The sequence below is a fragment of the Oncorhynchus gorbuscha genome, linkage group LG04, assembly GCF_021184085.1.
Source record: "Oncorhynchus gorbuscha isolate QuinsamMale2020 ecotype Even-year linkage group LG04, OgorEven_v1.0, whole genome shotgun sequence".
Taxonomy (NCBI): domain Eukaryota; kingdom Metazoa; phylum Chordata; class Actinopteri; order Salmoniformes; family Salmonidae; genus Oncorhynchus; species Oncorhynchus gorbuscha.
The window spans coordinates 53,131,041-53,158,418 of NC_060176.1; the positions used below are offsets into that span (position 1 = coordinate 53,131,041).

Sequence of the window (27,378 nt, forward strand, 5' to 3'; positions counted from 1 at the left end):
ATATCGGTCATATTCACACACCCGGTGCGGTCATTACCACGAATTGAAATCCTATCGATGAATGATGGTATTTTCTCTGCGGTGTATGATATACATTTTAAAACCCTGGCTGCTTGGCTAATCCAGCCACCTGTTTATCACATTTTAATTTATTCTAGCGCTGTCATGTTTATTTTTTTTCGGTTCGCGGGTCAACAGTTTGTTCTCTAGAAATTGCTATATGTGTTTAATTACGAATAGATACGTTTTTCACTCTAGTATAAACCCTATATTAAATTATCAGGCGGTAAGTACCGGGTTACGCTTTTTTTCTCCCATGTACAGGCGTTTATCCCTCATAATGGGATATGCCACTGAATCGCTCAACCTGTCTAAACTAGAGCAGTTCAGCATGTTCAGAACAGAAGACGGTGCAAAATGGGAGCAAGGGAGACTGTTACACGGCATGTGAACTGTGAAGCCTGCCACTGGTCAGTGCTGAGGGTCATTCTATTGAGGGATACTGCGAAGACGTGATTTGGACCATCCATGCAAACCAGCAACATGATTATCGCGACGCATTGTATATTCACAGACATAGGATGTCAAGGATACCTGGAGGATTTATGCGTTGGGTGTGTATCCATCTGTAGCTAACCATACCATTTTCTTCCTCACCCGCAGTTGGAACTCCGTGAGAAATAGAGATGCGCTCATTAAAGGAAATGGGAACCACACAGACATCCGGAAAACGCATCCACGCGCCACGTCTGCCTCGCATGATGTCAAAATGTTTTAACAATACAAAGTATTCCTTCAAGGACCTCGATTGAGATACCGCATATGCCCGCTTGTCATGGGTGCGTCTACGAGGTTATTTTGCTCTGCTCCATATGGTTTTGGAGCGCTTATGCAATGAGACAACCGGGAATTATTAAGTAGGACTAGCCTGCATTGATACATATCACGACAATATGGCTGATCAGAGTAACATCCAGTCTGCTGCTTCCAAAAGCATCCGGCCGTTCAAGTCCAGCGAGGAATACCTGTATGCCATGAAGGAGGACTTGGCCGAGTGGTTTAACACGCTGTATGACCTGGATATAACAGCAGACACCTTTATGGAAGGGCTGGAGACTGGCTGTGCCCTCTGTCGGCATGCCAACAATGTGAATCGAGCAGCGCTGGACTTCCAGATGGAGTACCCGGAGGTTGCACAGTCATTGAGGATGCCAACCAAGGATGTGGTTTTTCAGTCGCGCAACGTGGTCCCTGGGTCGTTTTTGGCTCGGGATAACGTGTCCAATTTCATCGGCTGGTGTCGTCAGGAGCTCTGGATCAAGGATGTTCTGATGTTCGAAACCAACGACATAGTGGAGAAATGCAACGAGAAGAACTTTGTGCTGTGCCTGCTGGAGGTGGCGCGGCGCGGGGCCAAGTTCGGCATGCTGGCCCCGATGCTGATCCAGCTGGAGGAGGAGATCGAGGAGGAGATCCGGGACCAGGAGAACCAGGGGGAGCCCAGTCCAAGCCTACTTCCAATAAGCAGGGCTTTCGTTCGCAAGGAGAGTGTGGTTGATGAACCCGAGCCTGCCTCTTATGCACATTGGCAACAGAAACAGAGGGTGCTGTGTGACATGAGAAACTTAGATGAGTTGGTAAGTAACATCACAGGTGTATTGATTTTCTGATATACCTAAAATGTCGTTTGGGAAAGGACTGCACACAATCTCCTCATAACATTACATTTCCATAAGTGTGCAGTAGGCCTAGGATGCAGCAAGTTTTCATCTTCAATACATTCACCCATATTGACCAAAAACAAGTTATGAGAGAAATCAAATGTCCTAAAACAAGACCTCCCCTGCCCTTGTGCAAGATAAACAATTTATGTTGTGTTCCATGGTGCCAAAGCAACCCATGGAGCAGTTGAAAGTAGGCCTAACCTACAGAAATGCTCATCCAGAGTCAAAAACATTACTGTGCCAGTAGTGAAGGGCCCTCTTTGAAAAACACATCTCCCTGACATGTTGATGTCACTACACCCTGTTCTCCTGTGTGTGTTCAAGGTGGACGCTGCCTTGCTGATATGTGTCGGCGTGTTTGCCTCCCAATTCCACAAATGATCTCACTCACAGGCTCTAAAATGTTAGGTGGGTATCTCGTGACCTTTCTCAAGGACTCCTCCAGGGTGAAAGGTCAGGTCAGCCCCTGCCTCTACAAAGTGGTTGGCAGCCAGGGGAGCTACTGCTCCTTGTTATTTGTTCATGTGGAACAGTGCAGCTGTTTGATAAGTATTATCATAGATGGATACATGCTGACGTTACACTTTTATACACAATCTATTATCCATTTAGAACTTGATGCTTCCAATTGCATTCAGGTGGGGTGTAGTGTTTTCCCCTGGGCTGCAAAGCAGTGTTCTACATCTCAACGTCCAGTCCCACTGGCTGGTCCACATTGCGGCCTGGTTGCCAGACAGACGTGTGTGTGTGAGCACGAGAGAGACATTGTTAGAGACAGAGAGAGAGACTAACAGGCAGACAGGGGTTAGCTGGTGGAACATGTGCTTGGGTTATGAGGGGGAGAGGAGTTAATATTTTGGTGCGGATGAGCCGAGTGAGGACAATGGCATCCTTTCACACCACAGATGAGAGAGAGAGCAGGGGAGAGACAGTCAGCAGACATACTCATGCCCACTTGGCACTCTATAGTATTCAGATGGCCGAGCACTAATTGCTGGATCACAACCATGAACACTGGCTTCTGAGGGCATACAGAGGCACTATGTACCCAACCTTTGACCTAGTACCAGTACCCACATACACTTACTGCCATAACCGGTTTTATATGCTATTATTACTATTTCAGACCTCTTTAAACAAGGCTAACTGCTGATGTTCCTATGAGAATGTGCGAGTGCAAGGGGGGTGAGACCTGGTGTCTTACCTTATCATTATGGTGTACAGTGTACACACCCATCCGCCCACACCACTAAGAGCTAGTCAGGGACATGCACTTGCTGTGTCCCATTTTCTAAGGGGCAGTATGACTCACCGTGCACGCTGAGTGAACTACATACATTTCTGCTACCCTGAAAGCCTCTTTCTGTCTATCTGAATAAAGTGCCTGGGTGCTGGAGGAAAACTGCCTGCATCAGCAACATGAGGCAGTTCTCTCAGTAAGAAATCAGGAGGGCACGGAAAGGGGGAGGAACACAGCACAGCAGCATTATTAGCCACAGTCCTGCATGGTATTAAAGAGTATAGCATTACAGTACTGCACTGTGTTCCTGTAAATGTGCTACGGCATACTGTTCAAATTATTGCAGCTCGTTGAAATACATTTTGGTCGATAGATCTCATACAGTATTTAATATCTCTTTTGGATCATAATGATACTGAGGCAGGCCAGTCAATGTCGTCCCATATCCAGACTATATAGGCCAGGAAATGAACACAAATCCAACTTTTGTATGACTGGAGGGCTTTAGATTCAATAACGATCAACAAAGCCAGCCACTGAATCACCACTATGCCGCAAAGCATCATGGGTCATCCATAACCGTAGTCGCAAGTATTCTCTGCATTGCACTCGCCCTGGCATTCCCCTCTTTTCTTCTCTCAATGTAGTAGCTTCCCAGGGGATTAGTCTCTGTGGAATTACTGGAAACCTCATTGTCTCTAGTGATGAGAGATAGAGGGAGAGTAATAAAGTTGAAGGGCTTAGTGATATTTTCATTGGTCCACAGCTGTGACACCAGCAGTGTACAGAGCAGTCATGCTTGCCTTGTGGCGTGTCAGGGTTTTTTTTCTCTCTCTCTCTCTCTCTCTCTCTCTCTCTCTCTCTCTAATGACATAAAATTCTGGCAAATTAGTCGGCCCAAATTGTTGCATATACCCTGACTCTGTGTGCAATGAACGCAAGAGAAGTGACACAATTTCACCTGGTTAATATTGCCTGCTAACCTGGATTTCTTTTAGCTAAATATGCAGGTTTAAAAATATATACTTCTGTTTATTGATTTTAAGAAAGGCATTGATGTTTATGGTTATGTATTGGAGCAACAATACGCACCACATTGATTATATGCATCGCAGGACACGCTAGATAAACTAGTAATATCATCAACCATGTGTAGTTTTACTTATTTATTTTTTATTTTACTATTTTAACCAGGCAAGTCAGTTAAGAACACATTCTTATTTTCAATGATGGCCTGGAAACAGTGGGTTAACTGCCTGTTCAGGGGCAGAACGACTGATTTGTACCTTGTCAGCTCGGGGATTTGAACTCACAACCTTCTGGTTACTAGTCAAACACTCTAACCACTAGGCTACACTGCCGCCCCAGTTAACTAGTGATGATTGATTGATTTTTTGAATAAGATAAGTTTAATGCTAGCTAGCAACTTACCTTGGCTTACTGCATTCGTGTAACAGGCATGCTCCTCGTGGAGTGCAATGTAATCAGGTGGTTAGAGCGTTGGACTAGTTAACTGTAAGGTTGCAAGATTGAATCCTCCGAGCTGACAAGGTAAAAATCTGTCGTTCTGCCCCTGAATGAGGAAGTTAACCACCGTTTCCAGGCCGTCATTGAAAATAAGAATGTGTTCTTAACTGACTTGCCTAGGTTAAATAAAGATGAAATAAAGGTGTAAAAAAAAAATCGGCCAAATCGGTGTCCAAAAATACCGATTTCCGATTGTTATGAAAACTTGAAATCGGCCCCAATTAATCGGCCATTCCGATTAATCAGTCGACCTCTACTCATGACTGCATGGCCAGGCACGACTCCAACACCATCATTAAGTTTGCCCATGACACAACAGTGGTAGGCCTGATCACCGACAACGATGAGACAGCCTATAGGGAGGTGGTCAGAGACTTGACCGTGTGGTGCAAGGACAACAACCTCTCCCTCAACGTGATCAAGACAAAGAAGATGATTGTGGACTACAGGAAAAGGAGGGCCGAGCACGCCCCCATTCTCATCGACGGGGCTGTAGTGGAGCAGGTTGAGAGTTTCAAGTTCCTTGGTGTCCACATCACCAACAAACTAACATGGTCCAAGCACACCAAGACAGTCGTGAAGAGGGCACGGCAAAACCTATTCCACCTCAGGAGACTGAAAAGATTTGGCATGCGTCCTCAGATCCTCAAAAGGTTCTACAGCTGTACCATCCTGAGTGGTTGCATCACTGCCTGGTATGGCAACTGCTCGGCCTCCGACTGCAAGGCACTGCAGAGGGTAGTGCGTACGGCCCAGTACATCACCGGGGCCAAGCTTCCTTCCATCCAGGACCTCTATACCAGGCGGTGTCAGAGGAAGGCCCTAAAAAATGTCAAAGACAACAGCCACCCTAGTCATAGACTGTTCTCCCGGCTACCGTACTGCAAGCGGTACCGGAGTGCCAAGTCTAGGTCCAAGAGACAGCTTCTACCCCAAGCCATAAGACTCCTAAACATCTAATAAAATGGCTACCCAGACTATTTGCATTGCCCCTCCCTCCCCTCTTCTATGCTGCTGCTACTCTCTGTTATTATCTATGCATAGTCACTTAAATAACTCTACCTACATGTACATATTACCTCGACAACTGGTGCCTCCGCACATTGATTCTGTACCTGTACCCCCTGTATATAGCCCTGCTATTGTTATTTACTGCTGCTCTTTACTTATTTGTTATTTTTATCCCTTGTGTTATTACTCTATACTACACTTAGTCATTAGGTATGGGCTTATGTATAGGTGAGAAATATGATTCAGGGTCCCATTTTAAAATAGGCCAATGTAGGTTTTAGACAGTGAGCAGTCAACCTCTTCCTGCCCTGACTGCAGGTCGGCTAGCGTCTCCAGGATGTGTGATGAAACCCCAGATAGGTGTTATATCGCAGGGAAAAGCTGAAATGTATCTGTTGTCTGAGGGCGACTCAGTTCCTCTGTTTGTTTTCCTGGTTACCACAAAGCCCTTATATAAATACCCCAGGTTGATTCCAACTGCCCTGTCACTCAGCTCTTACTCATCACACACACACACACACACACACACACACACACACACACACACACACACACACACACACACACACACACACACACACACACACACACACACACACACACACACACACACACACACACACACACACACACACACACACGACTTCCCATTGAAGTTTGAGGAACCAGTGTCATGCTATCCTGAAAATTCCCCCACCCACCAATCCTCAGTTCCTACCTCTAGTGGGGCCTACAGCCATTTATAATCTCAACTCCCTGAATGTTCCATTTGACCCTATTCCTGCAGGTGTGCCTTGATACAATGAGACAGGCAGCTGCTGGCTTGTGCATACAGTCCAAACAACTTTTATCCTTTGACAGTAGAAGATTTTCTTAAGTATGAACCATCCCATATTTACCTACCTCCTCCAGAGATTATGATAATGATAAATCCCAAAACTGTCTAGATCCCTTCAGAATCCAATGGCAATAAGACATGCCAAACTAACTACACAAACACCCTTTTCTGTGTGTTTTCTTGGCCCTGCAGTGTGTTGTTGTCTCAGCTGTGGGCTTGGAGAGCATTCAGGCCTTGAGGTTAGTGGCCTACGTACAACAATGATACAGGCTCATGAACAACAACGAATACATACAACATACTCGGCCACGAATGCACATGCCCAGCTTTTAATGCGTATGCACATTCACATACTACACATATTCACATACTACAGGCATGCTTCACATATAGGGACACACACATTTGCCAGCCAGCATGCAGCTTCAAGGACAATAACAGCAGACCCTAGGAGCTCTGCCTCAGGTCTAAAAGGATGCTTTGTATGCTGCTCTCTCTCTCCCTCCATCTATCTCATTCTTTCAGACAAAATGTTTCATGTGTCTTCACCGCCAGACTCCAAGACTCAGTCATTCATTTAATAAATGCTCAACAACCCCCACAGCCCCCATCCCTTCCCCCACATACTTCCCTTGGGGATGATAAGGCAATGCTTTATTGGTGGCAGAGGAGATGAGAAGGAAGAGACTGCCAGTGTTGCCAACACTGTAAACTATGGCCGTCATCTCACAGTGAGATTGAATGATTGGCCCTAATGGTGTGGGTGTCGACACAGGAAGAGGAGCAGACACCAGGAGGGTGAGTGGGAGGCGGGGTGACGTGGGCTATATGTCTTCTGTGAACACTGTGCCCCATTAACCTTATGGTCCAATTCATGTATTCAGAAAACAGAGAGAAACACAACAACAGATAGTATGCCTGGAGTGTCTTTACTGTACACTCTGCTACAGCCGACTGATGGATTTTACACACAGGGATAGATGGTGTGTGTGTGTGTGAGAGAGAGAGAGAGGAAAAGTAGGTCATCATGGCTGGCAGTGTCAGGCTCATGGGCTTTGCTAGGGGAGTATATCTCAGTGTTTCTGTTTGCATCGTCACACACACACTTATTGGGAGAGTTTTCTACATGAGGTCAGTGCACGGACTAACTGGGCCCTAAATGTTTTAGCATTTTATGATGATTTATTAGTCCAGCTGACTAATACAGAACAGACCTATCTCTCTCTCGCCTCCGCTCTCCATCATGTGGCAGGAAATAGACCAATGGGCTGACTTCACAGATTGTTGTCAGTTCTATTTCATTATTGCAATGTCTAGCTAGGTTTACAGTGGAAACTGCTTGTGCACATGCTTAATGTCATGTGTGTTTTTGTTTGGGTGAGTAGTCTTGTTATGTGCCTCACCCCAGCTGAGCCCTGCCTGGAGTCCCAGGCGTAGACTGGCAGAATTAGGATTCACTGTCTATAGCCAGTCACTCATATAACATTGGCAGACCACAGTTAGACTACAGACTGATGATAAAACAACAAGGCAACAGTAAACATGTTGTCCCCCACTAATGATACACACACATTTCAGTTCATTACTATATCTTCTGCCTTGGGCCAATCAGTGTAATTTTGTAAAAGCCGGATCTCTATGGCGAGACGCATCATTCACCCAGGTTTCGTCCAGTGCTGTCTGAGATGTCATGCGTGACTAACGAAAGGACGGACAGAGACCGATCCACAGTTCCCGCCTCGATTTCATCGTGGGGGACAATAAAGCACTCTTCCATCATGTGATATGGACGGAGATGAGGATTGTCTGGTGTCTCGTCATGGTGATCCGAACTGCTCACCAGCTCAAAAATCCTTCCTTTCATTTAATTTTGAACTGGAAATGACACGAACCCTGTTTCTGAAATCATCAGTTTCTCCTATAGTCAGATATGTCCTCTGCATGGCAATGTGATGTGTTAAAATGGAGGCAGTCCAATGTTATCACGGCTGGTTTACCTCCTCCCCCAAACCTTGTCAAATCTCTGAGTTGACACGTGTTTTCATTTAGTCACACAGCACTAAGCAGAAGAGTGGTCATGTGGTCAAAAAATAGGTTTCCAGAAAACAACACTTCCTTTAAATTATAGGTGATGTCCCACATTTCTCCCCTTGAGCAAGGTTACTTATATGATTCGCCTTACTAAAATACAGAGTGGTTTATTGTTTCGAAAAGATAGCTCACTTTTGCGAAGGCTGCAGCATCAACAAAGAAGCTAAATAAATGTAATTATAACTGTACTTTTCATCTCTAAGTAACAGTGTTGCCATTCTATCCGTAGTCCCAAAGTAAATGTTCTTGGTAGTAGTTGACATTCTCATTTATCTGGATAACCTGGAGGGTTGGTCCCTGTTCTCCCCATCCTCAGCTGGTCTGGCCTGTTGGTGTAGGATGCAGTAGGGAGTGTTCTTACAAGCCCCCGCATGATCCATCCAACAATTCTGCTCCCCCCCAGGTGTTGGTTCAACGGCACCCTTTCATCACCGTAAACCTGTCCTGAGTCACGCCAATTTCGGGCCTAGGAGAAAAAATGCTGGCTGAGTAGGCCAATCACATTTTCTTTGTTTTGACCCACGACCGTTTGTCTTTTGAGACAAGGTGATTGAATAAGTTTTAGTGGTCTCTGCATCCAGTGTTTTTAGGATGTAGCCTAAATGAGAGGCTAAAGCAGTAATCCCCCCTGAAGTTCCAGATATGCTCCTCCATTCCAATCTACTCCCTGTGGCCTAGATTCAATTTCAAGAAGCTTCCATCGCTCATCTGATTGTATGGTTTGTGTTGGGACTTGTCCAGTCATTTCTAGAGATCCCCACCATGAAGCAGAGGCTGGGACACAGTCATCCCTCTATTGCTAAATCAGCTTAGCATATTGTGGCTAAGGGAACACAACTAAACAGATACAAAACTCTGCTCGACCGTCATTTACTGGCATTTCACAACCGTCATAACAATAACTGCTACATTCCAAAAATATTACATGAGGAGGGATCGTTGACATAAACAAATCACTCACTCACCACCAATCCCATTTCCTCTGTGTCCCAATGAGGTACAGTGGTGTGTTCCTGGGGATTGGAAAAGCCTCACCCCTCACCTTATGTCCTCCATGGCCTCCGTCCCTATGTAGGACAGGAAGGAAGGTAATAAAGAGTTGATTACCTCAATCTCTGTTGGAGGCAGAGAATCAGAGACCACGAATATGGTGTGTGGACTCAATTATCAAAGGGAAAACAAAAAACATATCCTGCAAATACACCCTGCTTCAAGGCAAACCCAGGAACACTAATTCATCTAAGTTTCACAACTCTGTCTGTCGTTGTTCATTGATCACAGCAGTGTTGTGTTTTCATACCATCCCTACAGATACATGTGAACATTCTCCAGCTGATGTTGAGATGTTTACAGTATATTCCTTCCTAGTTTAGTTAAGGGTGTACTGTGAGACTATCTGAATCTAACTGCAGATGTAGGGCCTTGGTTCTTTCTCTGTCTCTCTCTCACTCACACACACACGTCACAGCTCTTCGGCACGTTCCCCATGTGACCGACACCCATCCATAATTCATCCCCTAGCTCTCTCTCACAGCGCTCCAGTTCCACATGCTTCCTGCGTGACCTCGCGTTTTCCCTCCCCTAGCACTGTTCCACATCAGTGTTTTAGTCTCACGCTCTTGTGTCTGTTTGAGTGATTCTCCGAGCTTGTTGTGTTGTACAAGGTTCGTTTTTTTAGCTAAGACACAGCAGTCACCAAAATGTGATTTCGGATGATGCAATTAGATTCCACAACGATTATTTGAAATAGTTAACGGATATTTAAACAAACAAAGCTCAATGGTGTCATTGATTGGAATGTCTCAGACCATGTGTCGTTGAGGGATCTTTTTGTAACCGGGTTGATATTTTCACTGTATATTTACAACCCTCAACTCTATGACCTCCTCTGGAGGAAAACTTATGACCTCAGCACAAAGGGGTTGTGGGAGGTGTCTTCTGGGGCTGGAAGGAGAGACCGCTGAAAGGCTGTACTAAAGAAAGAAAAGAGAAAACAAACGGTCTGTTAAAAAAAGGCAGGATAAGGCTGTTTGTGTCTGTAACCAGGGGGATATTTCCATTAACTCACTGGCTGGGGTTTTTCCAAACAGGGTTTGTCCACATAGTGAAAGAACGACTGAGAGACTAAAAGGAGACTTGGAGAGCAAGCAGAGCAGAAAAGGGCAGTGAAAGAAATACATGACAGACCGAGAAAGACTCTGTAAGAGACAGGAGGGACGATAGAAAGAGATGAAGAGACACTGATAGACTAGCAGATGGAGAAGGAGAGAGTGGGAGAAAGAAAACAGGAAACAGAATACAGTAGAGAGAGAGAGAGAAAAGGCAGTGGGAGGCTAATGATTTAGTATGTAGTCCTGGGGAGACAGGTGAGACAGAGTTCTTAACACTGATTCCACCCTCACTTTAATTAGTAGGGGGAATAAAGACAGCTATTTTATGAAAATAACAAAGGTCCCTCCCTAATCTCCTGAATAAGCCATAATCTGGAAAATGAGCCAGTCATAACCTGCAACACTGATGCTGCATCTAGCTAATATACTATATATGGATGGTATACTCTCTTCTTCAATGGATACCTGGCTAGGTATCATTTCATCTATGTTGATCCAATTAAATTATCTTCAGCCGATTTATTTTCTTAGTGTGATTAATTCCTTGAGCGACTACTGAGAGCCTTTCCCTTGTTTCTCTAATGTGTTTAGACTGGACATGTGCTCCTGTCTATACAGTACATATGGAGTACAGCAGTCCCTGTTTGTTTGTCCTTGCTCAACTCGCCTCTCTTTGTCCTCTGTGATGTTGTCGGTCTCTCTCCTCACCGTCTCTCGATCCACAAGTGTGCACACGCCTTTGTTTGAGAGAGCTGCCAAGAATAACATCAAAGTTGGCCAATCCTGGTCGAGAGCGAGAGAGCCCTTGCAATGCAGGCCTCTCTCGCCCCCACCCTAGAGTTCTGTCTGACTCCACTTTGCTTAATAAGCACCCCAACCACATACAGCACAGTACCAGAGCCGTCTCTCTCTCTCATCCCAAAACACCACTGGAGCCACAGGCTCATTTACGTCATCCCTTTGACTTTAGTTAGAGCCTCACCTTATTGCCCATCAAAGCACTGCTCTGTGGTCAGGAGGTCCCTACAGCAGTGTGTGTGTGTTGTAATGTGAACTCTTTTCATTTTGATTTAGCTTTATATGTATTCCTTGATGACATTTTATACTGCAGCAACGAGCTGGACTAAGTGTTCCAGGCAGCTTATGCAATAATTGGCGAGGGAGGGGAGGGGCCCTCCATTACTCAGGTACTGAGGGACCTCTGCTCTGCTGAAAGCTGAGACACACATAGACAAACAGGGCTAGCCATGTCTCACCCTAATGTAATAATGTCACTGTGCTGTTGACATACACACAACTCAGGACCAGAGGGGATTTGGTCATGATCATGGATATGAGTAAGCATGATCTCATAGGAAGAGTTGAAATGAAGAATAGGGAAGGTTGAACAGAGACTGAACAGTTTGTGCTTCTTGTTGTTCCTTTCTGTATCTGTGTGAATATGGAGTGTCATGTTTCATTGGCTGTGGGTGCTAAACAGGCCTGTGTTGTCTCTTCTCCAGGTGCGGGAGATCCTGGGCCGTTGCTCCTGCCCCGCCCAGTTCCCAATGACCAAGGTGTCTGAGGGGAAGTACAAAGTGGGAGACTCCAGCGCTCTGATTTTCATACGGGTATGAACTGACCATTAACCTTTACCCCATCTACTTATCCAGACTATAAGAGAGTGAGCAACCATCCTTAGGTCAAGTGTGTGTGTGTGTGTGTGTGTGTGTGTGTGTGTGTGTGTGTGTGTGTGTGTGTGTGTGTGTGTGTGTGTGTGTGTGTGTGTGTGTGTGTGTGTGTGTGTGTGTGTATAATATATTTGAGGGATCCCCATTAGCTGCTGCTAAGGCAGGATTAAGGGAATTACATCACAAAACAATTAAAATAGTGTATTTGGAAAGTATTCATTATATTATTTTTATATTATTCAGACCCCTTGAGTTTTTCCAAATTTTGTTCCGTTACAGCCTTATTCTAAAATTGATTCTAAATAAATAAATCCTCAATCTACACACAATACCCCAAAATTACAAAGCAAAAACAGGTTTAGAAATGTTTGCAAATGTATAAAAAAAAGGAAATAACATTTACATAAGTATTCAGACCCTTTACTCAGTACTTTGTTGAAGCACCTTGTGCAGTGATTACAGCCTCGAGTCTTCTTGGGTAAGACGCTACAAGCTTGGCACACCTGTATTTGGGGAGTTTCTCCCAATCTTCTCTGCAGATCCTCTCAAGCTCTTGTCAGGTTGGATGGGGAGAGTTGCTGCACAGCTATTTTCAGGTCTCTCCAGAGATGTTCGATGGGGTTCAAGTTCAGGCTCTGGCTGGGACACATCGACATTCAGAGACTTGTTCCAAAGCCACTCTTGTGGTGTCTTGGCTGTGTGCTTAAGGTCATTGTCCTGTTGGAAGGTGAACCTTAGGACCTCAGACTGGGGCGGAGTGCTCTGGAGCAGATTTTCATCAAGGATCTCTCTCTGTACTTTGCTCCGGACTAGTCTCCCTGCAACTGAAAAACATCCCCACAGCATGATGCTGCCACCACCATACTTCATCGTCGGGATGATGCCAGGTTTCTTCCAGGTGTGATGCTTGGCATTCAGGTCATCATACAAGAGAATCTTGTTTCTCATGGTCAGAGTCCTTTAGGTGCCTTTTAGCAAATTCCAAGTGGGCTGTCATGTGCCTTTTACTGAGGATTGGCTTCCGTCTGGCCACTGTACGATCAAGGCCTGATTGGTGGAGTGCTGCAGAGATGGGTGCCCTTTTGGAAGGTTGTCCCATCTCCATAGAGGAACTCTGGAGCTCTGTCAGAGTGACCATCGGTTCTTGGTCACCTCCCTGACCAAGGCCCTTCTCCCCCCATTTGTTCAGTTTGGTTGGGCGGACAGTTCTAGGAAGAGTCTGTGTGGTTCCAAACTTCTTCCATTTAAGAATGATGGATGCCACTGTGTTCATGGGGACCTTCAATGCTGCAGAAAGGTGGTGTTGGTACCCTTCCCCAGATCTGTGCCTCGACACAATCCTGTCTCGGAGCAATTCATTCGACCTCATTTCTTGGTTTTTGCTCTGACATGCACTGTCAACTGTGGGACCTTATATTGACAGACATGTGCCTTTCCAAATCATGTCCAATCAATTTAATTTACCACAGGTTGATAGGATATGATAAGATATGTTGCCACGACTGCCATGTTGCATTTCCATCCCAAAGCCCTTGCTTGGAAGTGTATTTCGTCAGACTGCCAAGAACCTTGCCTTCATCCAGGCCAAGTTGGCGAGACACGGTAGTAATGACACCATAGGCCTGGTTGATCTCTGCACCAGACAGGATGCTCTTGCCAGCATACTTGGGGTCCAACATGTATGCTGCGGCGTGTATCGGCTTCAGGCAGAAGTCTTCATGATTTTTGGTGTATTTCAGAACTGCAGTTTCCTCTGCTTGGAGCAACAGTGAAGTGGACAGGGCAATACGGATTTCTTCTCTTACATCTGCAAGCAGAGTCTCAACATCAGACAGGATGGCATTGTCTCCCTCAATCCATACAAGGTCTATAATGCTGTAGGTTTCAGGAGTTTCAGGCTGCTTACCACTCTATCCCAACATACATCATCCAGGAGGATCGTCTTGATGGGGCTGTCCATATCAGCAGACTGTGATATGGCCATTTCTTGAAGAGACTCCTTCCCCTCCAGGAGACTGTCAAACATGACAACACCCCCCCCCCCCCCAATGAGTGTTGCTTGGCAGCTTCAATGCGGTGCTCTTATTCTTCTCACTTTGCTTGGGGAGGTAGATTGCTGCTATAACTTGATGACCCTTCACATACCTACCATTTAATTGGCTCTCTTGTAGAGGATATCCATTGTTTTCAATGCCATGATGTCCTTGAGGAGCAGATTCAATGCATGAGCACAGCCAATGGGTGTGATGTGAGGGTAGGACTCCTCCACTTTAGACCAAGCAGCCTTCATGTTCACAGCATCGTCTGTAACCAGTGCAAATACCTTATGTGGTCCAAGGTCATTGATGACTGCCTTCAGCTCATCTGCAATGTAGAGACCGGTGTGTCTGTTGTCCCTTGTGTCTGTGCTCTTGCAGAATACTGGTTGAGGGGTGGTGATGTAGTTAATTATTCCTTGCCCACAAACATTCAACACCCATCAGAGATGATTGCAATACAGTCTGCTTTCTCTATGATTTGCTTGACCTTCACTTGAACTTTGTTGAACTCTGCATCCAGCAAATGAGTAGATAAAGTATGTCTGGTTGAAGGGGTTTATGCTGGGCAAAGAACTTTCAGAAATCTCTTCCAATACATATTGCCTGTGAGCACCAGACGTGAACCATTTGCATACACAGCTCGAGCAATCAGCATTTCTTTGACTACGTTCCTCCACTTCTGATTCCAGGAGGACCATGAGCTGTTGCTATCGATAAGGTGTCTGATTCATCATTTCCACCTTGAATAGAAGTAGAGGGACTTTTCTCAGAGGTTGTTTGTTGTGAGCGCTGAGGTAACTTTATGCACTTGGCCAGATGATTCTGCATCAAAGTTGCATTCTTAAAATATGATCTGGCACAGTATTTGCAAATGTACCTAGCTTTTCCTTCTACATTAGCTGCAGTGAAATGTCTCCACACATCTTTCCTGTAAAGATTAGAAATACGTTTTTAAAAATAATTCCAGGTACAGATAAATAGTTAGATGGAACAACTCCTTTGTAAGATACATGTTTTAAAATGAAACAGGTGAATTAACACTCCTCAGTAAGCAGACTCAAGCAAGCTAAAACCTACATGGTAGCAAAAACTAACTAGCATAAATTGTTAACAAGTTAGAAATGATTTAAACACACTTTGCTGTAGGCTACTATTTTCTAGTTTATGAACACCAAGGCAGACACACAGTGAATTTATACTGAACAAAAATATTAACCCAACATGCAACAATTTCAAAATTTTTACTGAGTTACAGTTCATAAGGAAATCAGTCAATTGAAATACATTCATTAGGCCCTAATCTATGGTTTTGACATGACTTGGGAGCCACTCCCACCAACTACAGAGCCAGGCCCAGCCAATCAGAATTTGTTTTTCCCCACAAAAGGGCTTTAATACAGAAACACTCCTCAGTTTCATCAGCTGTCCAGGTGGCTGGTCTCGGATGATCCCACAGGTGAAGAAGCCGGATGTCAAGGTCCTGGGTTGGTGTGGTTACACGTTGTCTGCGGTTGTGAGGCCGGTTGGACGTACTGCCAAATTCTCTGAAATGAAGTTGGAGGTGGTTTATGGTAGAGAAATTAACATTAAATTATCTGGCAACAGCTCTGGGGGACATTCCTGCAGTCAGCAAGGCAATTGCACGCTCCTCCAAAACTTGACATGTCTGTGGCATTGTCTTGTGTGACAAAACTGCACTTTTTAGTGCCTTTTTATTGTCCCCCAGCACAAGGTGCACCTGTATAATGATCATGCTGTTTAAAAAGCTTCTGGATGTGCCACACCAGTCAGATGAATGGATTATCTTGGCAAAGGAGAAATGCTCACTAATAGGGATATAAACAAATGAGTAAAACATACGACATAAATAAGCTTTTTGTGCATATGGGACATTTCAAGGATCTTTTATTTCAGCTCCTGAAGCATGGGACCCACACTTTACATGTTGCGTATCATATCGTTTTTCAGTATTGATTTTTTTCTCTCAACATTCTGATATGCCAGTGGTCAAGTGTCCGACAAGCCTCTGCAGTACGCACACACACACACGTAGCCTATAGTTCATCATTCTCGTCACCGCTAAAGAGAAGACAGAAAATAGTCCACCATTTTCCTACCTCTAGGCTGCTGTAGCCTAAATAGTTTATTTGGCCTGTCATTCTATTGCTTTTCATACAATTGTGGTAATTAAATAATTTCAGAATTTAGCAGAATTTATTTTTTTCCAGAAATATTTTTACCAGCTCCGTGTATTGTGAAATTGAAAAAGGTGAGGGAGCACTGCTCCGGCATCACTACACCCTTGGTCATGGCTCACATCATCATCACAGATACTCTGGACCCGTGCCGTCCCAACAGATCCACCGATGACGCAATCTCTTCCACACTGCCCTCTCCCAACTGGACAAGAGAATCACCTATGTGAGAATGCTATTCATTGACTATAGCCCAGCGTTCAACACCATAGTGCCCAAAAAGCTCATCACTAAGCTAAGGACCCTGACACTGAACAGCTTCCCTCTGCAACTGAATCCTGGGCTTCCTGACAGGCCACCCCCAGGTGGTGAGGGTAGACATCACATCCGCGGCGCTGAACACTGGGGCCCCTCAGGGGTGTGTGCTTCATCCCCTCCTATGCTCCCTGTTCACCCACGACTGCGTAGCTATGCACAACCTCAACATTATCATTAAGTTCGCTGACGACACGTCGGTGGTTGGCCTGATCACTGACGATGAGACTATAGGGAGGAGGTTAGTGACATGGTAGTGTGGTACCAGGATAAACCTCTCCCTCCATGTCAGCAAGAAAAAAGGTGTTCGTAGACTACAGGAAATAGAATGTCGAGAATGCCCCCAACCACATCAACGGATCTCTAATGGAGCGTGTCGAGAGCTTCCTCGGTGTCCACACCACTAAGGAATTATCATGGTCCACACACACACAATCGTGAAGAAGGCACGACAATGCCTCCTTCCCCTCAAGAGGCTGAAAAGTTTTACAGCTGCACCTATTAGAGTATCTTGACTGGGTGCATCACCACTTGGTATGACAACTGCTTTACATCTCGACTACAAGGTGCTACAGCGGGTAGTGCATACGGCCCAGCACATCACTTGGGCCGAGCTCCCTGCCATTTAGGACCTCTATACCAGGCGGTGCCAGGGGAAGGCTCTGTAATTGTCAACGACTCTAGCCACCCAAGTGATAGCAGAGAGAACAGTCTACCACAGCCACAAGAGAATTAGTGAGGTTGGGCACTGATGTTGGGCGATTAGGCCTGGCTCGCAGTATGCATTCCAATTCATCCCAAAGGTGTTCAATGGGGTTGAGGTCAGGGCTCTGTGCAGGTCAGTCAAGTTATTCCATGCCGATCTCGACAAACCATTTCTGTATGGACCTCCCTTTGTGCACGGGGGCATTGTCATGCTGAAACAGGAAAGGGCCTTCCCCAAACTGTTGCTACAAAGTTGGAAGCACAGAATCATCTACAATGTCATTGTATGTATAACGGATCTCGTCCTCCTCTTCTGAGGAGGAGTAGCGAGAAGGATCGGAGGACCAATGCGCAGCGTGGTAAGTGTTCATATTTTAAATATTTTAATGAACACTGAAACAAAACAATAAAACAACCAACGAACAGTCCTGTAAGGTGCAACAACACTAAACAGAAAATAAACACCCACAACTCAAAAGTGAAACCAGACTACCTAAGTAGGATTCTCAATCAGGGACAACGATTGACAGCTGCCTCTGATTGAGAACCATACCAGGCCGAACACAGAAAATCCCAAATTATAGAAAAAAAGAACAGACAACCCAACTCACACCCTGACCATACTGAAACAAAGACATAAAAGAACTAAGGTCAGAACGTGATAGTATGCTGTAGTGTTAAGATGTACTTTCTCTGGAACTAAGGGGCCTAGCCCGAACCATGAAAAACAGGCCCAGACAATTATTCCTCCTCCAAATTTTACAGTTGGCACTATGCATTGGAGCAGGTAGGGTTCTCCTGTCATCAGCCAAACCCAGATTTGTCTGTCGGACTGCTAAATGGTGAAGCATGATTCATCACTCCAGAGAATTTGTTTCCACTGCTCCAGAATCCAATAGCGGCAAGCTTTACACCACTCCAGCCGATGCTTGGCATTGCGCATGGTGACCCTAGGCTTGTGTGCGGCTGCTCGGCCATGGAAAGTCATTTAACGAAGCTCCCAACAAACTGATGTTTCCAGAGGCAGTTTGGAACTGGGTAGGGAGTGTTGCTGAGGACTGACAATTTTTATGCGCTACGCACTTCGGCGGTCCCATTCTGTAAACTTGTGTGGCCGGCCACTTCGTGCCTGAGACGTTGTTTCTCCTAGACGTTTCCACTTCCCAATAACAGCACTTATAGTTGACCAGAGCTGCTCTAGCAGGGCAGAAATGTGATGAACTGCCTTGGAAGGTGGCATCCTATGATGTGCCACGTTGAAAGTCAGAGCTCTTCAGTCAGGCCATTCTACTGACCGTCTATGGAGATTATGGCAGTGTGCTCAATTTTATGTACCCGTCAGCATTGGGTATGGCTGAAATAGCCGAATCCACTCATTTGAAAGGGTTGTCGACACATACACACACAAACGTTTCTGCATTGACCCATCACATACGCTGCTGCTACTGTTTATTACCTATCCTGTTGCTTAGTCACTTTATCCCTACCGATATGTGCTCATCTACCCCAATTACCTCGTACCCCTGCACATAGACTCCGTAGTGGTACATGCATATAGCCAAATTATCGTTACTTATTGTGTATTTATTCCTCAAGTCATTTGTTCTACTATTTAAAAATTCTCAGCATTGTTGGGAAGTAAGTAAGTTCGGGCTAGTAAGTAAGCATTTCACTGTTAGTCTACACCTGTTGTTTACGCAGCATGTGACAAATAGAATTGGATTAGATTTGATATTGATTTCAACACAAGCACAAGTAGTGATGCAGTCAGTCAATCTCTCTCCTCTAAGGTTGGGGGAGATTGACATGCATGATATTGACGCTAGCTCTCCATGTACATTTAAGGGTCAGCCGTTCTGCTCTCTTCTGGGCCTACTGTCATTTGCCCATGTCCCTCTCTGTGGCTCTTGAACATATGACTGGGCAGTAGTACAGATGTGACAAAACTAGGGCCTGCAGGACATTTGTTTATAGCAAAGTCAAGAAAGCAGAGTAGCATTTTATTACAGACAGACATCTTCCCATCTAGCCACCGTTTTATCAATATGTTTTGTACCATGACAGTTTACAATCTATGGTTACACCAAGCAGTTTAGTCTGCTCCACTTGCTCAATTTCCACATTTAATGACAATATTTTACAGTTTAGTGAATGATTTGTCCCAAATGCAATGCTTTTAGTTTTAGAAATATTTAGGATGAGCTTATTACTTGCCACTGATTCTAAAACTGACTGCAGCTCATTGTTAAGTCAGTGACTGGCTGTGATAGCCGACGTGATTATGTTGAGTAATGTGTAGGCCAGTGACAAAAAAACTCAATTTAATCCATTTTAAATTCAGGCTGTAACAAGTCGAGGGGTATGAATACTTTCTGAAAGCCCTGTGCAAAGACATCAATAGGATATTACTCAGTACCAGTTAAGCTTGCAAAATTCTGGGAACATTCAATAAATTCAATGGTTTTTCAGAAATCTGATTCTGGAAACCGCCAACTGGGATTTTGGGAAAACCAGGGAATTCACCACAGCTGCCCTGGGGTATGCCTGACTAGCTGGATTATGTTGGAGAGGCTTCCATTAAAGAACACCATCTGTGATCAGTTAGACCGGTAAATCTCGATCCACGACATAGCAGAGGATATAAAGCCAACACACATGTTTTTATCAGCAGCAAACTATGATCAATAATGTCAAAAGCTGCATGGCAGTCTAAAACAGCACCCACAATCTTCTAGATTTTTCTGCCAATCAGTCATTTTTACAAGTACCGTACATGTTGAGTGCCCTTCCCTATAAGCAAGCAGTTCTCAATTTGTTTACTGCGAAATAGCATTGAATCTGGCCAAACATATTTTTCCAAAGGTTTACTAAGGGTTGGCACCAGGCTGATTGTTTGAGACAGTAAAGGGTGCTTTGTTATTCTTAAGTATTGAAATTACTTTTGCTTCCCTACAGGCCTGTGTGTGTGTGGATGTTAATGTGCATGTTGGCATGAGTATGTCTAAACACATTTTTCTAAGAGTGCAGGTTTATTTGTCTGACCCCATAGGATAACCCTTTTTGGTTCCAAGTAGAACTCTTTGGGTTCCAGGTAGAACCCTATTTTGAAAGGGTTCTACCTGGAACCCAAACGTGTTCTCCTATGGGAACAGCCGCAGAACCCTTCTGGTTCTAGATCAGTGGCGGTTGGTGGGAGGAGCTATAGGATGATGGGCTCATTGTACTGTCTACAATGGAATAAATGGAACAGTATCAAACATATGAAAACCACGTTTGACTCCTTTCCATAAGTGCTTTCCAGCCATTACAATGAGAACATCCTCCTATAGCTCCTCCCACCAGCCTCCACTGCTCTAGATAACACTTTTCCCTAGGAGTGCTTGGATGCATTAGTAAACTATGGATTGAACGGTTCAACCATAGTATTGAAGTTACACCTTTACACAGTCCAAGAGTTCATAGGTTGTGTGTTTTTCACAGCTCATGGATATGGCTTTGGATTGCTCTAAAATGATAACTTAGATTGGGTTACAGTTTAAAATGGAACAGTTCATATTTTTTGCACAGATGCAAATATTATGGCCTGGAGCAATTTCCTTTTGACTGTCAAATGTTCATATGCTGTTTTCATGGCTGCTTACACTATTACAATGGGGGCATGTAGCAAAACATGTTGTTGCAAGGAAAACCAAAATGGAGTCAAACAAACAAAACATCCGGATGATATGATTAAAGTCCCCCAAACTACAGCGATTTAACTCCACAGTCCACTCTGCATATTGTTTACAATCTCCACTGATCTGACCTATTCCCAATGGTATGCTCTGCCTCTTAGTACCTCCCTACAGGCTGACCCAGACCTCCCTTCTCCCAAACAAGCTGGTCCAGCAAGACACAAATAGAGCTTTGGGTCATTTCCTGTGCAGGCCCTTATCTGGCCTGCTCGGCTGCTTGTTTCTGCAGGGCTGTGTGCCTCAGTCTGGGGCTCTGGGCCCTGCCTGGTGTCACCACTGCAACTCTCTCGCCCCCTGCCATCAAAAAGGCAGACTGCCTGATCGGTTTAGTTTCACTTACCTCCCATGTACCTCCGCCCAATTAATGGACTCAACAGATGCCATTCCAAATCGTATGTATTTCCATGATGTCTGCCTTACTGCCTAAGGCTGTCAATATTTTCACTGTTGTATTAGGAAGCTTAGACTTGCCCATAGTTTAAAATGGAGAATCATGTAGGTCCTTTAAAAGCAGTGTGTATGTTAGGATTTATGGTATGCTGTTACACCCAATGATGTATATAAACCCTAGATTGCCGTGTTTTGGGCAATGAGAGGCTTTGAAGCCACCGGTCGCCCATATTGGCACTCCACAGAAAACAGTCCTCCATGGAAATGAATGGAGTTCTACAGTATTTCATTCAAATGTTAAGGACAAAATTACATGTATTTACATTTATTTATATGTTTAGTTCACATAAGACAATGCAAAAGTATGCATGAAGGTGTCTATAATAGAATAAAACTTGGCAAAAACAAAATGTAAACATTAATAAATTAATTTCTATGGCTTCCAAAATATTTTTACCCTCTGGCGCAGGCGTTTCGCTAGCGACCCACCTCGACGACATCCGGTGAAATTGCAGAGCTCCAAATTCAAAATACAGAAATACTCATAAAAGATGTGTTATACATCGGCTTAAATACGAACTTCTTGTTAATCCAGCTGCTGTGTCAGATTTCAAAAAGGCTTTATGGCGAAAGTATACCATGCGATTATCTGAGAACAGCGCCCCGCTTACAAAAGCATACAAATATTTAAGCCAAGTAGAGCAGTCACGAAAGTCAGAAATAGCGATAAAATTAAATCACTTACCTTTGATGATCTTCATATGGTTGCAGTCACAAGTCTCCCTGTTACACAATAAATGTTTGTTTTGTTTGACAAAGTTCCTCTTTATGTCCCAAAAATGATTGTTGGTGCGTTTTGTTCAGTAATCCATTGGCTCAAAGGCGGTCACAACATGCAGACGAATACATCCTAATAGTACTGATAAAGTTCGTCGAAACATGTCAAACGATGTTTATAATTAATCCTCAGGTTGTCTATTGTCTAAATAATCAATAATATTTCAACTGGACAATAGCGTAGTCAATAGAAAGGAAAAAAGAATGAAGGGCGGGCAATCGGTCATGCACGCAAACAAGCTCTGCTTCATTCTACGGTCCACTTAGACAATGGTCTGATTCTTCCTCATTTTTCAGAAAACAAGCCTGAAACAATGTCTAAAGACTGTTGACGTCTAGTGGAAGCCATAGGAACTGCAATCTTGGTTCCTATCCCAATACATACTGTATTGGCATGCAATTAAAAACTACACACATCAAAAATATCCCACTTCCTGGATGGATTTTCCTCAGGTTTTTGCCTGCCATATCAGTTCTGTTATGTTATACTCAGACATTTTAACAGTTTGGGAAACTTGTGTTTTCTATCCAAATGATGTGCATATCCTAGCTTCTGGGCCTGAGTAACAGGCAGTTTACTTTGGGCACGCTTCTCATCCAGATGTCAAAATACTGCCCCCAAGCCATAACACGTTTTAAAGGGTGGGGGAGCAACACGCTCTCACAGTCATGTCAGAATTAGACAGTCATTCTCAAACAAATTATGAAGTTGTTCCAAACATCAAATTTTCTAAGTGTTTAAGGTCAAGTTCAGGCATCATCTCAGGATTGTTAAGGTTTGGCAATAACACCAAAATCTCTGTGCCAAGATGGTGTGGTGGCTTCAAAACACCTCCTGTCAGTCAAAAATAAAACACAGCATGGACTGTTGGTCACATGTTTATGAAATAATAATAATTAAAAATTCCATATGCACTGTTACATACACCTCTTGGAGGAGGGAACGTTACACCCTGCTACACTCAACTCCCCATGGAGTGAAAGAGGTATGTGACTGTAGGTGCGGGTAAGGATGATATAGGCAGAGAAAATGACCATTTATAGGGAATTTATTTATTCTACCTTCACACAGTAATTTGGGGAAAAGGGGCTGGACAGAACCAAAGCAAAGGAAGTAAAAGTTAAGAGCCCCCTCTCCTACCTTAACTACCCACTACTTTTCTTAATGCCACCTGGCGCGCTAACCAAAATACAGGGGGTGGTCCACCCAAGTCTTACCTAGTGTGCATAGACAGTGTACTTACTACGGGTATATGTATGCCCGCAGGCCGCTTGCCTAAACACTCCCAAGGTGCCTTCCCCATCGGAACAAAAATAGAATAATTACTAACCTAAAGTGAACAATTTCAATAGTCAAAAACAGTCTTTTTGACATAAACATACCTCTGCAGGACCAGCTACAAAATATTTTACAGCAAATTATACAGATACACAACATACAAAGAAGCTCTCCCTACCTCAAAGGAACCCTGGCTTTTCAAGCTGCAGAAGGAGTTTGTAATTGCAGACAGCTGTATCTCCTGACGAGAGGGCAGGGTCAGAGCTCCAATCTGCAATGGGGCCGACCAATCAGCTGCTTTTGACTTCAGGTAGCCCTTTCCTGAAATACACACATTCAAACACATACAAACCCAAAACAACACAGAAACTGGGGAACGTAACATGCACAAAAAGCTTATTTCTCTCAAATGTGCGCAAATTGGTTTACATCCCTGTTAGTGAGCATTTCTTCTTTGCCAAAATAATCCATCCACCTGAAAGATATGGCATACCAAGAAGCTGATTAAACAGCATGATCATTAAAAAAAAAAAAAAAAAAAAAATATGCCATTTAGCAGACGCTTTTATCCAAAGCGACTTACAGTCATGTGTGCATACATTCTACGTATGGGTGGTCCCGGGGATCGAACCCACTACCCTGGCATTACAAGCGCCATGCTCTACCAACTGAGCTACAGAGCTACAGGTGCATCTTGTGCTGGGGACAATAAAAGACAACTAAAATGTGCAGTTTTGTCACACAACACAGTAGATGTCTTAAGTTTTGGCACGATGACTGCAAGAATGTCAACCAGAACTGTTGCCAGATAATTAAATGTTAATTTCTCTACCATAAGCTGCCTCGAACATAGTTTTTGAGAATTTGGAAGTTCTTCCAGCCTGCCTCACAACCGCAGACCATGGGTAACCACGCCAGCCCAGGACCTCCACATCCGGCTTCTTCACCTGTGGGATCTCTGAGAAGTATTTCTGTCTATAATAATAAAGCCCTTTTGTGATGAAAAACTCATTCTGATTGGGTGGGCCTGGCTCCTCAGTGGGTGGGCTTGACTGCCAAGTGGGTGGGCCTATGCCCTCCATAGATTAAGGCCTAATTCATTTATTTCAATTAACTGATTTCCTTATAGGAACTTTAACTCAGTAAAATCATTGAAATTGTTGCATGTTGCATTTATGTTTTTGTTCAGTATATAAATCATTGGTTACACCTCAGTGAGACGTTTCTGTTAAGTTTCTTAAAGCTTGTATGACTGACTTTGTTTGGCTTTATGGTATGTAGTGGAATGCCTGTTTCAGAAATATCTTACTTGTGCAGTATGTTAAACCTAAGTGTAATGGCTGTTTTGGAGGCAGGTAATGTTAAAGTGTTATCTCGAGTGCAGTGGCTGCGTTGGAATCATTCAAGTCATGACTGTAAGTCGCTTTGGAGAAAAGCGTCTGCTAAATGGCATATATTATTATTATTATTAAGTGTTCAAATTCAAAGTGTAGTGGATTTTAAAGCAGGTAAAGTGTTAAACTCAAGTGTAGTAGTGCCAGTGTGTTTGAAGCGTGCCTTTAGATTGTGTGTAGGGGAGCAGTTTCTCTGTCAGATTAACCCCCCTCAGCACCGTCTCCGCCCTCTCTTACTGAGGAGGACAGTGATTATGCATATCCCCCAGCAGCCACTAGTTCAGCCTAGCCAACACACTTCACTATTCATCTGCAGGGAGGAAGCTAGCCTGCTGGCAGCCACCATCAAGCCAACAGGCCCCATTCATCTGCCAAAGCCTCACAATAAGCTCAGGCTAGAGGAGAGAGGGAGGAAGTGAGTGGAAAAAAGGGGCATAAATAAATGGAGAAGAGCGAATGGGGCAGACCCGCCCAGGGAGGTCACCCCTGTACAATGGAGGGGTGCTTTGAGTTGTGGTACAGCGTCAGACGAGCCATGAGCTTAAAACTCCAATCCTAAATTGGGAGGGATTTGTTTTACTCCGCCCCCATTGCAATTACAAGTCATCTCTGTTCCCCATTGCCATAGAAACAGGAGTTGTTTCTCTAGAGTTGTGGAGAGTGGGATATCCCCACATCACTGATGGATTGGTTCAAAGATGGCTGCTGAGGCAGACAACTGGAGCATCACTGGTCCAGGGAATAAACTCATCCTTATCATGGTCCTCACAGTTGGTCTATGTCAGGCAGTGGACCAGCTATAGACAATAGGACAGAAATAGAGAATTAGCTGTTTACCATCACATGGGAATGGCTATGAATAAGACGAACCATCTCAGGACAGACAGTATAGTAAGTAGTAGTAGAGTAGCAGCAGTACCATAGATAGAAATGAAGAAGTAAGGCAGAGGACAGCTGTTTTGCAGATAGACATTATGTTGGCGGTGGTGGGCACGTTGAAGAGCAACAGAGGACGTGGTGGAGCAGGAGCAGCTGTCCTGTGGGTAGTGTCCTGTCCTGAGTTTGGGAAGCCATGTGTGGCCATGTGATTTGGTGCAGCCTGGCTCACTGCCAGCTCCAGCTCACACACCGATGCACCCTCGTGTCCTGGCCTGACCGCAGAGACACGGCCACAGCCCCTAAATGAAACATGTGGCTGGCAGCAGTGGTTACACAACCCAGAGAGGAGGCAGGCCGGCGTGGCTGCATCCACGGGACCATCACATCAGGCTAAATATACAGCCTCCCTCTCTGCTGAGGAACACGTCTGCCTGTAGGGGAGAGAGAGATAGAGACACTCTCTTCATACTCTGGGCTTCTTTGCCTCAATGTGCAGAGCTCTCCTCTCTTTTCCTATCCCCCATTCTTCTCTCTCTCACCCTCCTCTCGTCTCTAATAGCTGAAATCGTAGCAGAGAGGAGGGGAAGGATGAGATGTCACTCCCCCACTCTGAAAGCATGGGGAAGCCAGCTGACGGGAAGAGAGGAGAGAAAAGGAGAGTGTCTTTCATAGCAGTGTGCCTCTTGTTTTCCTCTCTCCTTTTAATTGTGTTGGCATGGTGATGAACAGTGGTCATAATGGCAGCAGCTGGGGGTCATGTGGAAGGGGGGAGGAGGCATTGGCACGAGCAGGAGTGCATCTGATGGGAGTGTTACCTAACTTTGGGGACAGGGACTCAGGACCAAGTGCTCAGCATGCTGCCCCACTTGTAGGATTTACATATCTATTGACTTGATCTGCGGTCTGTGTGGTATCGCACCATGTCACTGGGTTTAAACATCACTTCGGTTTTTTAAACAGTGTGTGTGCTTTTGTGTGTATGTGTGTGCCCGAGTGGTTGTGTATGTGCGCTTAGTTGTGCGTTTGTACGTGTGTGTGCACTAAGCTTCATAGTATCAACTCTCTCTCTCTCTTCATTATGAGAGTGCATATGTGAATGAATGCTATGTTTGTCAGTGTTGTAACCTTATCTCTCTCTCTCTCCTCAGGTCCTACGTACTCATGTGATGGTGCGTGTGGGCGGGGGATGGGACACATTAGAACACTATCTGGACAAGCATGACCCCTGCCGCTGTGCCGCCTTCGGTGAGGTCACCCCTTCCCAAACAACCATCCATTTACACTTTATAGTCACTGAGTTGTATTGTATTATATTGTACTCTATTGCATCTCATTCTCAGTCTGTATGGGGCTCACAATTGGTTTACATTGTATCCATTTGAGCAGGTTATGTGATATA

General features: G+C 44.6%; 1 protein-coding gene across 1 annotated transcript in view; it reads left to right on the forward strand.

The window, feature by feature from the left end:
- LOC124034272 (GAS2-like protein 2B) overlaps nt 1-27,378 on the forward strand; it is a 38,640-nt gene that overhangs the window by 1,511 nt on the left and 9,751 nt on the right. The window contains exons 2-4 of the mRNA XM_046347219.1: nt 664-1,637; nt 12,045-12,152; nt 27,128-27,224. Coding sequence (XP_046203175.1) covers nt 954-1,637; nt 12,045-12,152; nt 27,128-27,224 — 889 coding nt within the window. The 5' untranslated portion in view covers nt 664-953. The remainder of the gene's footprint in view (nt 1-663; nt 1,638-12,044; nt 12,153-27,127; nt 27,225-27,378) is intronic.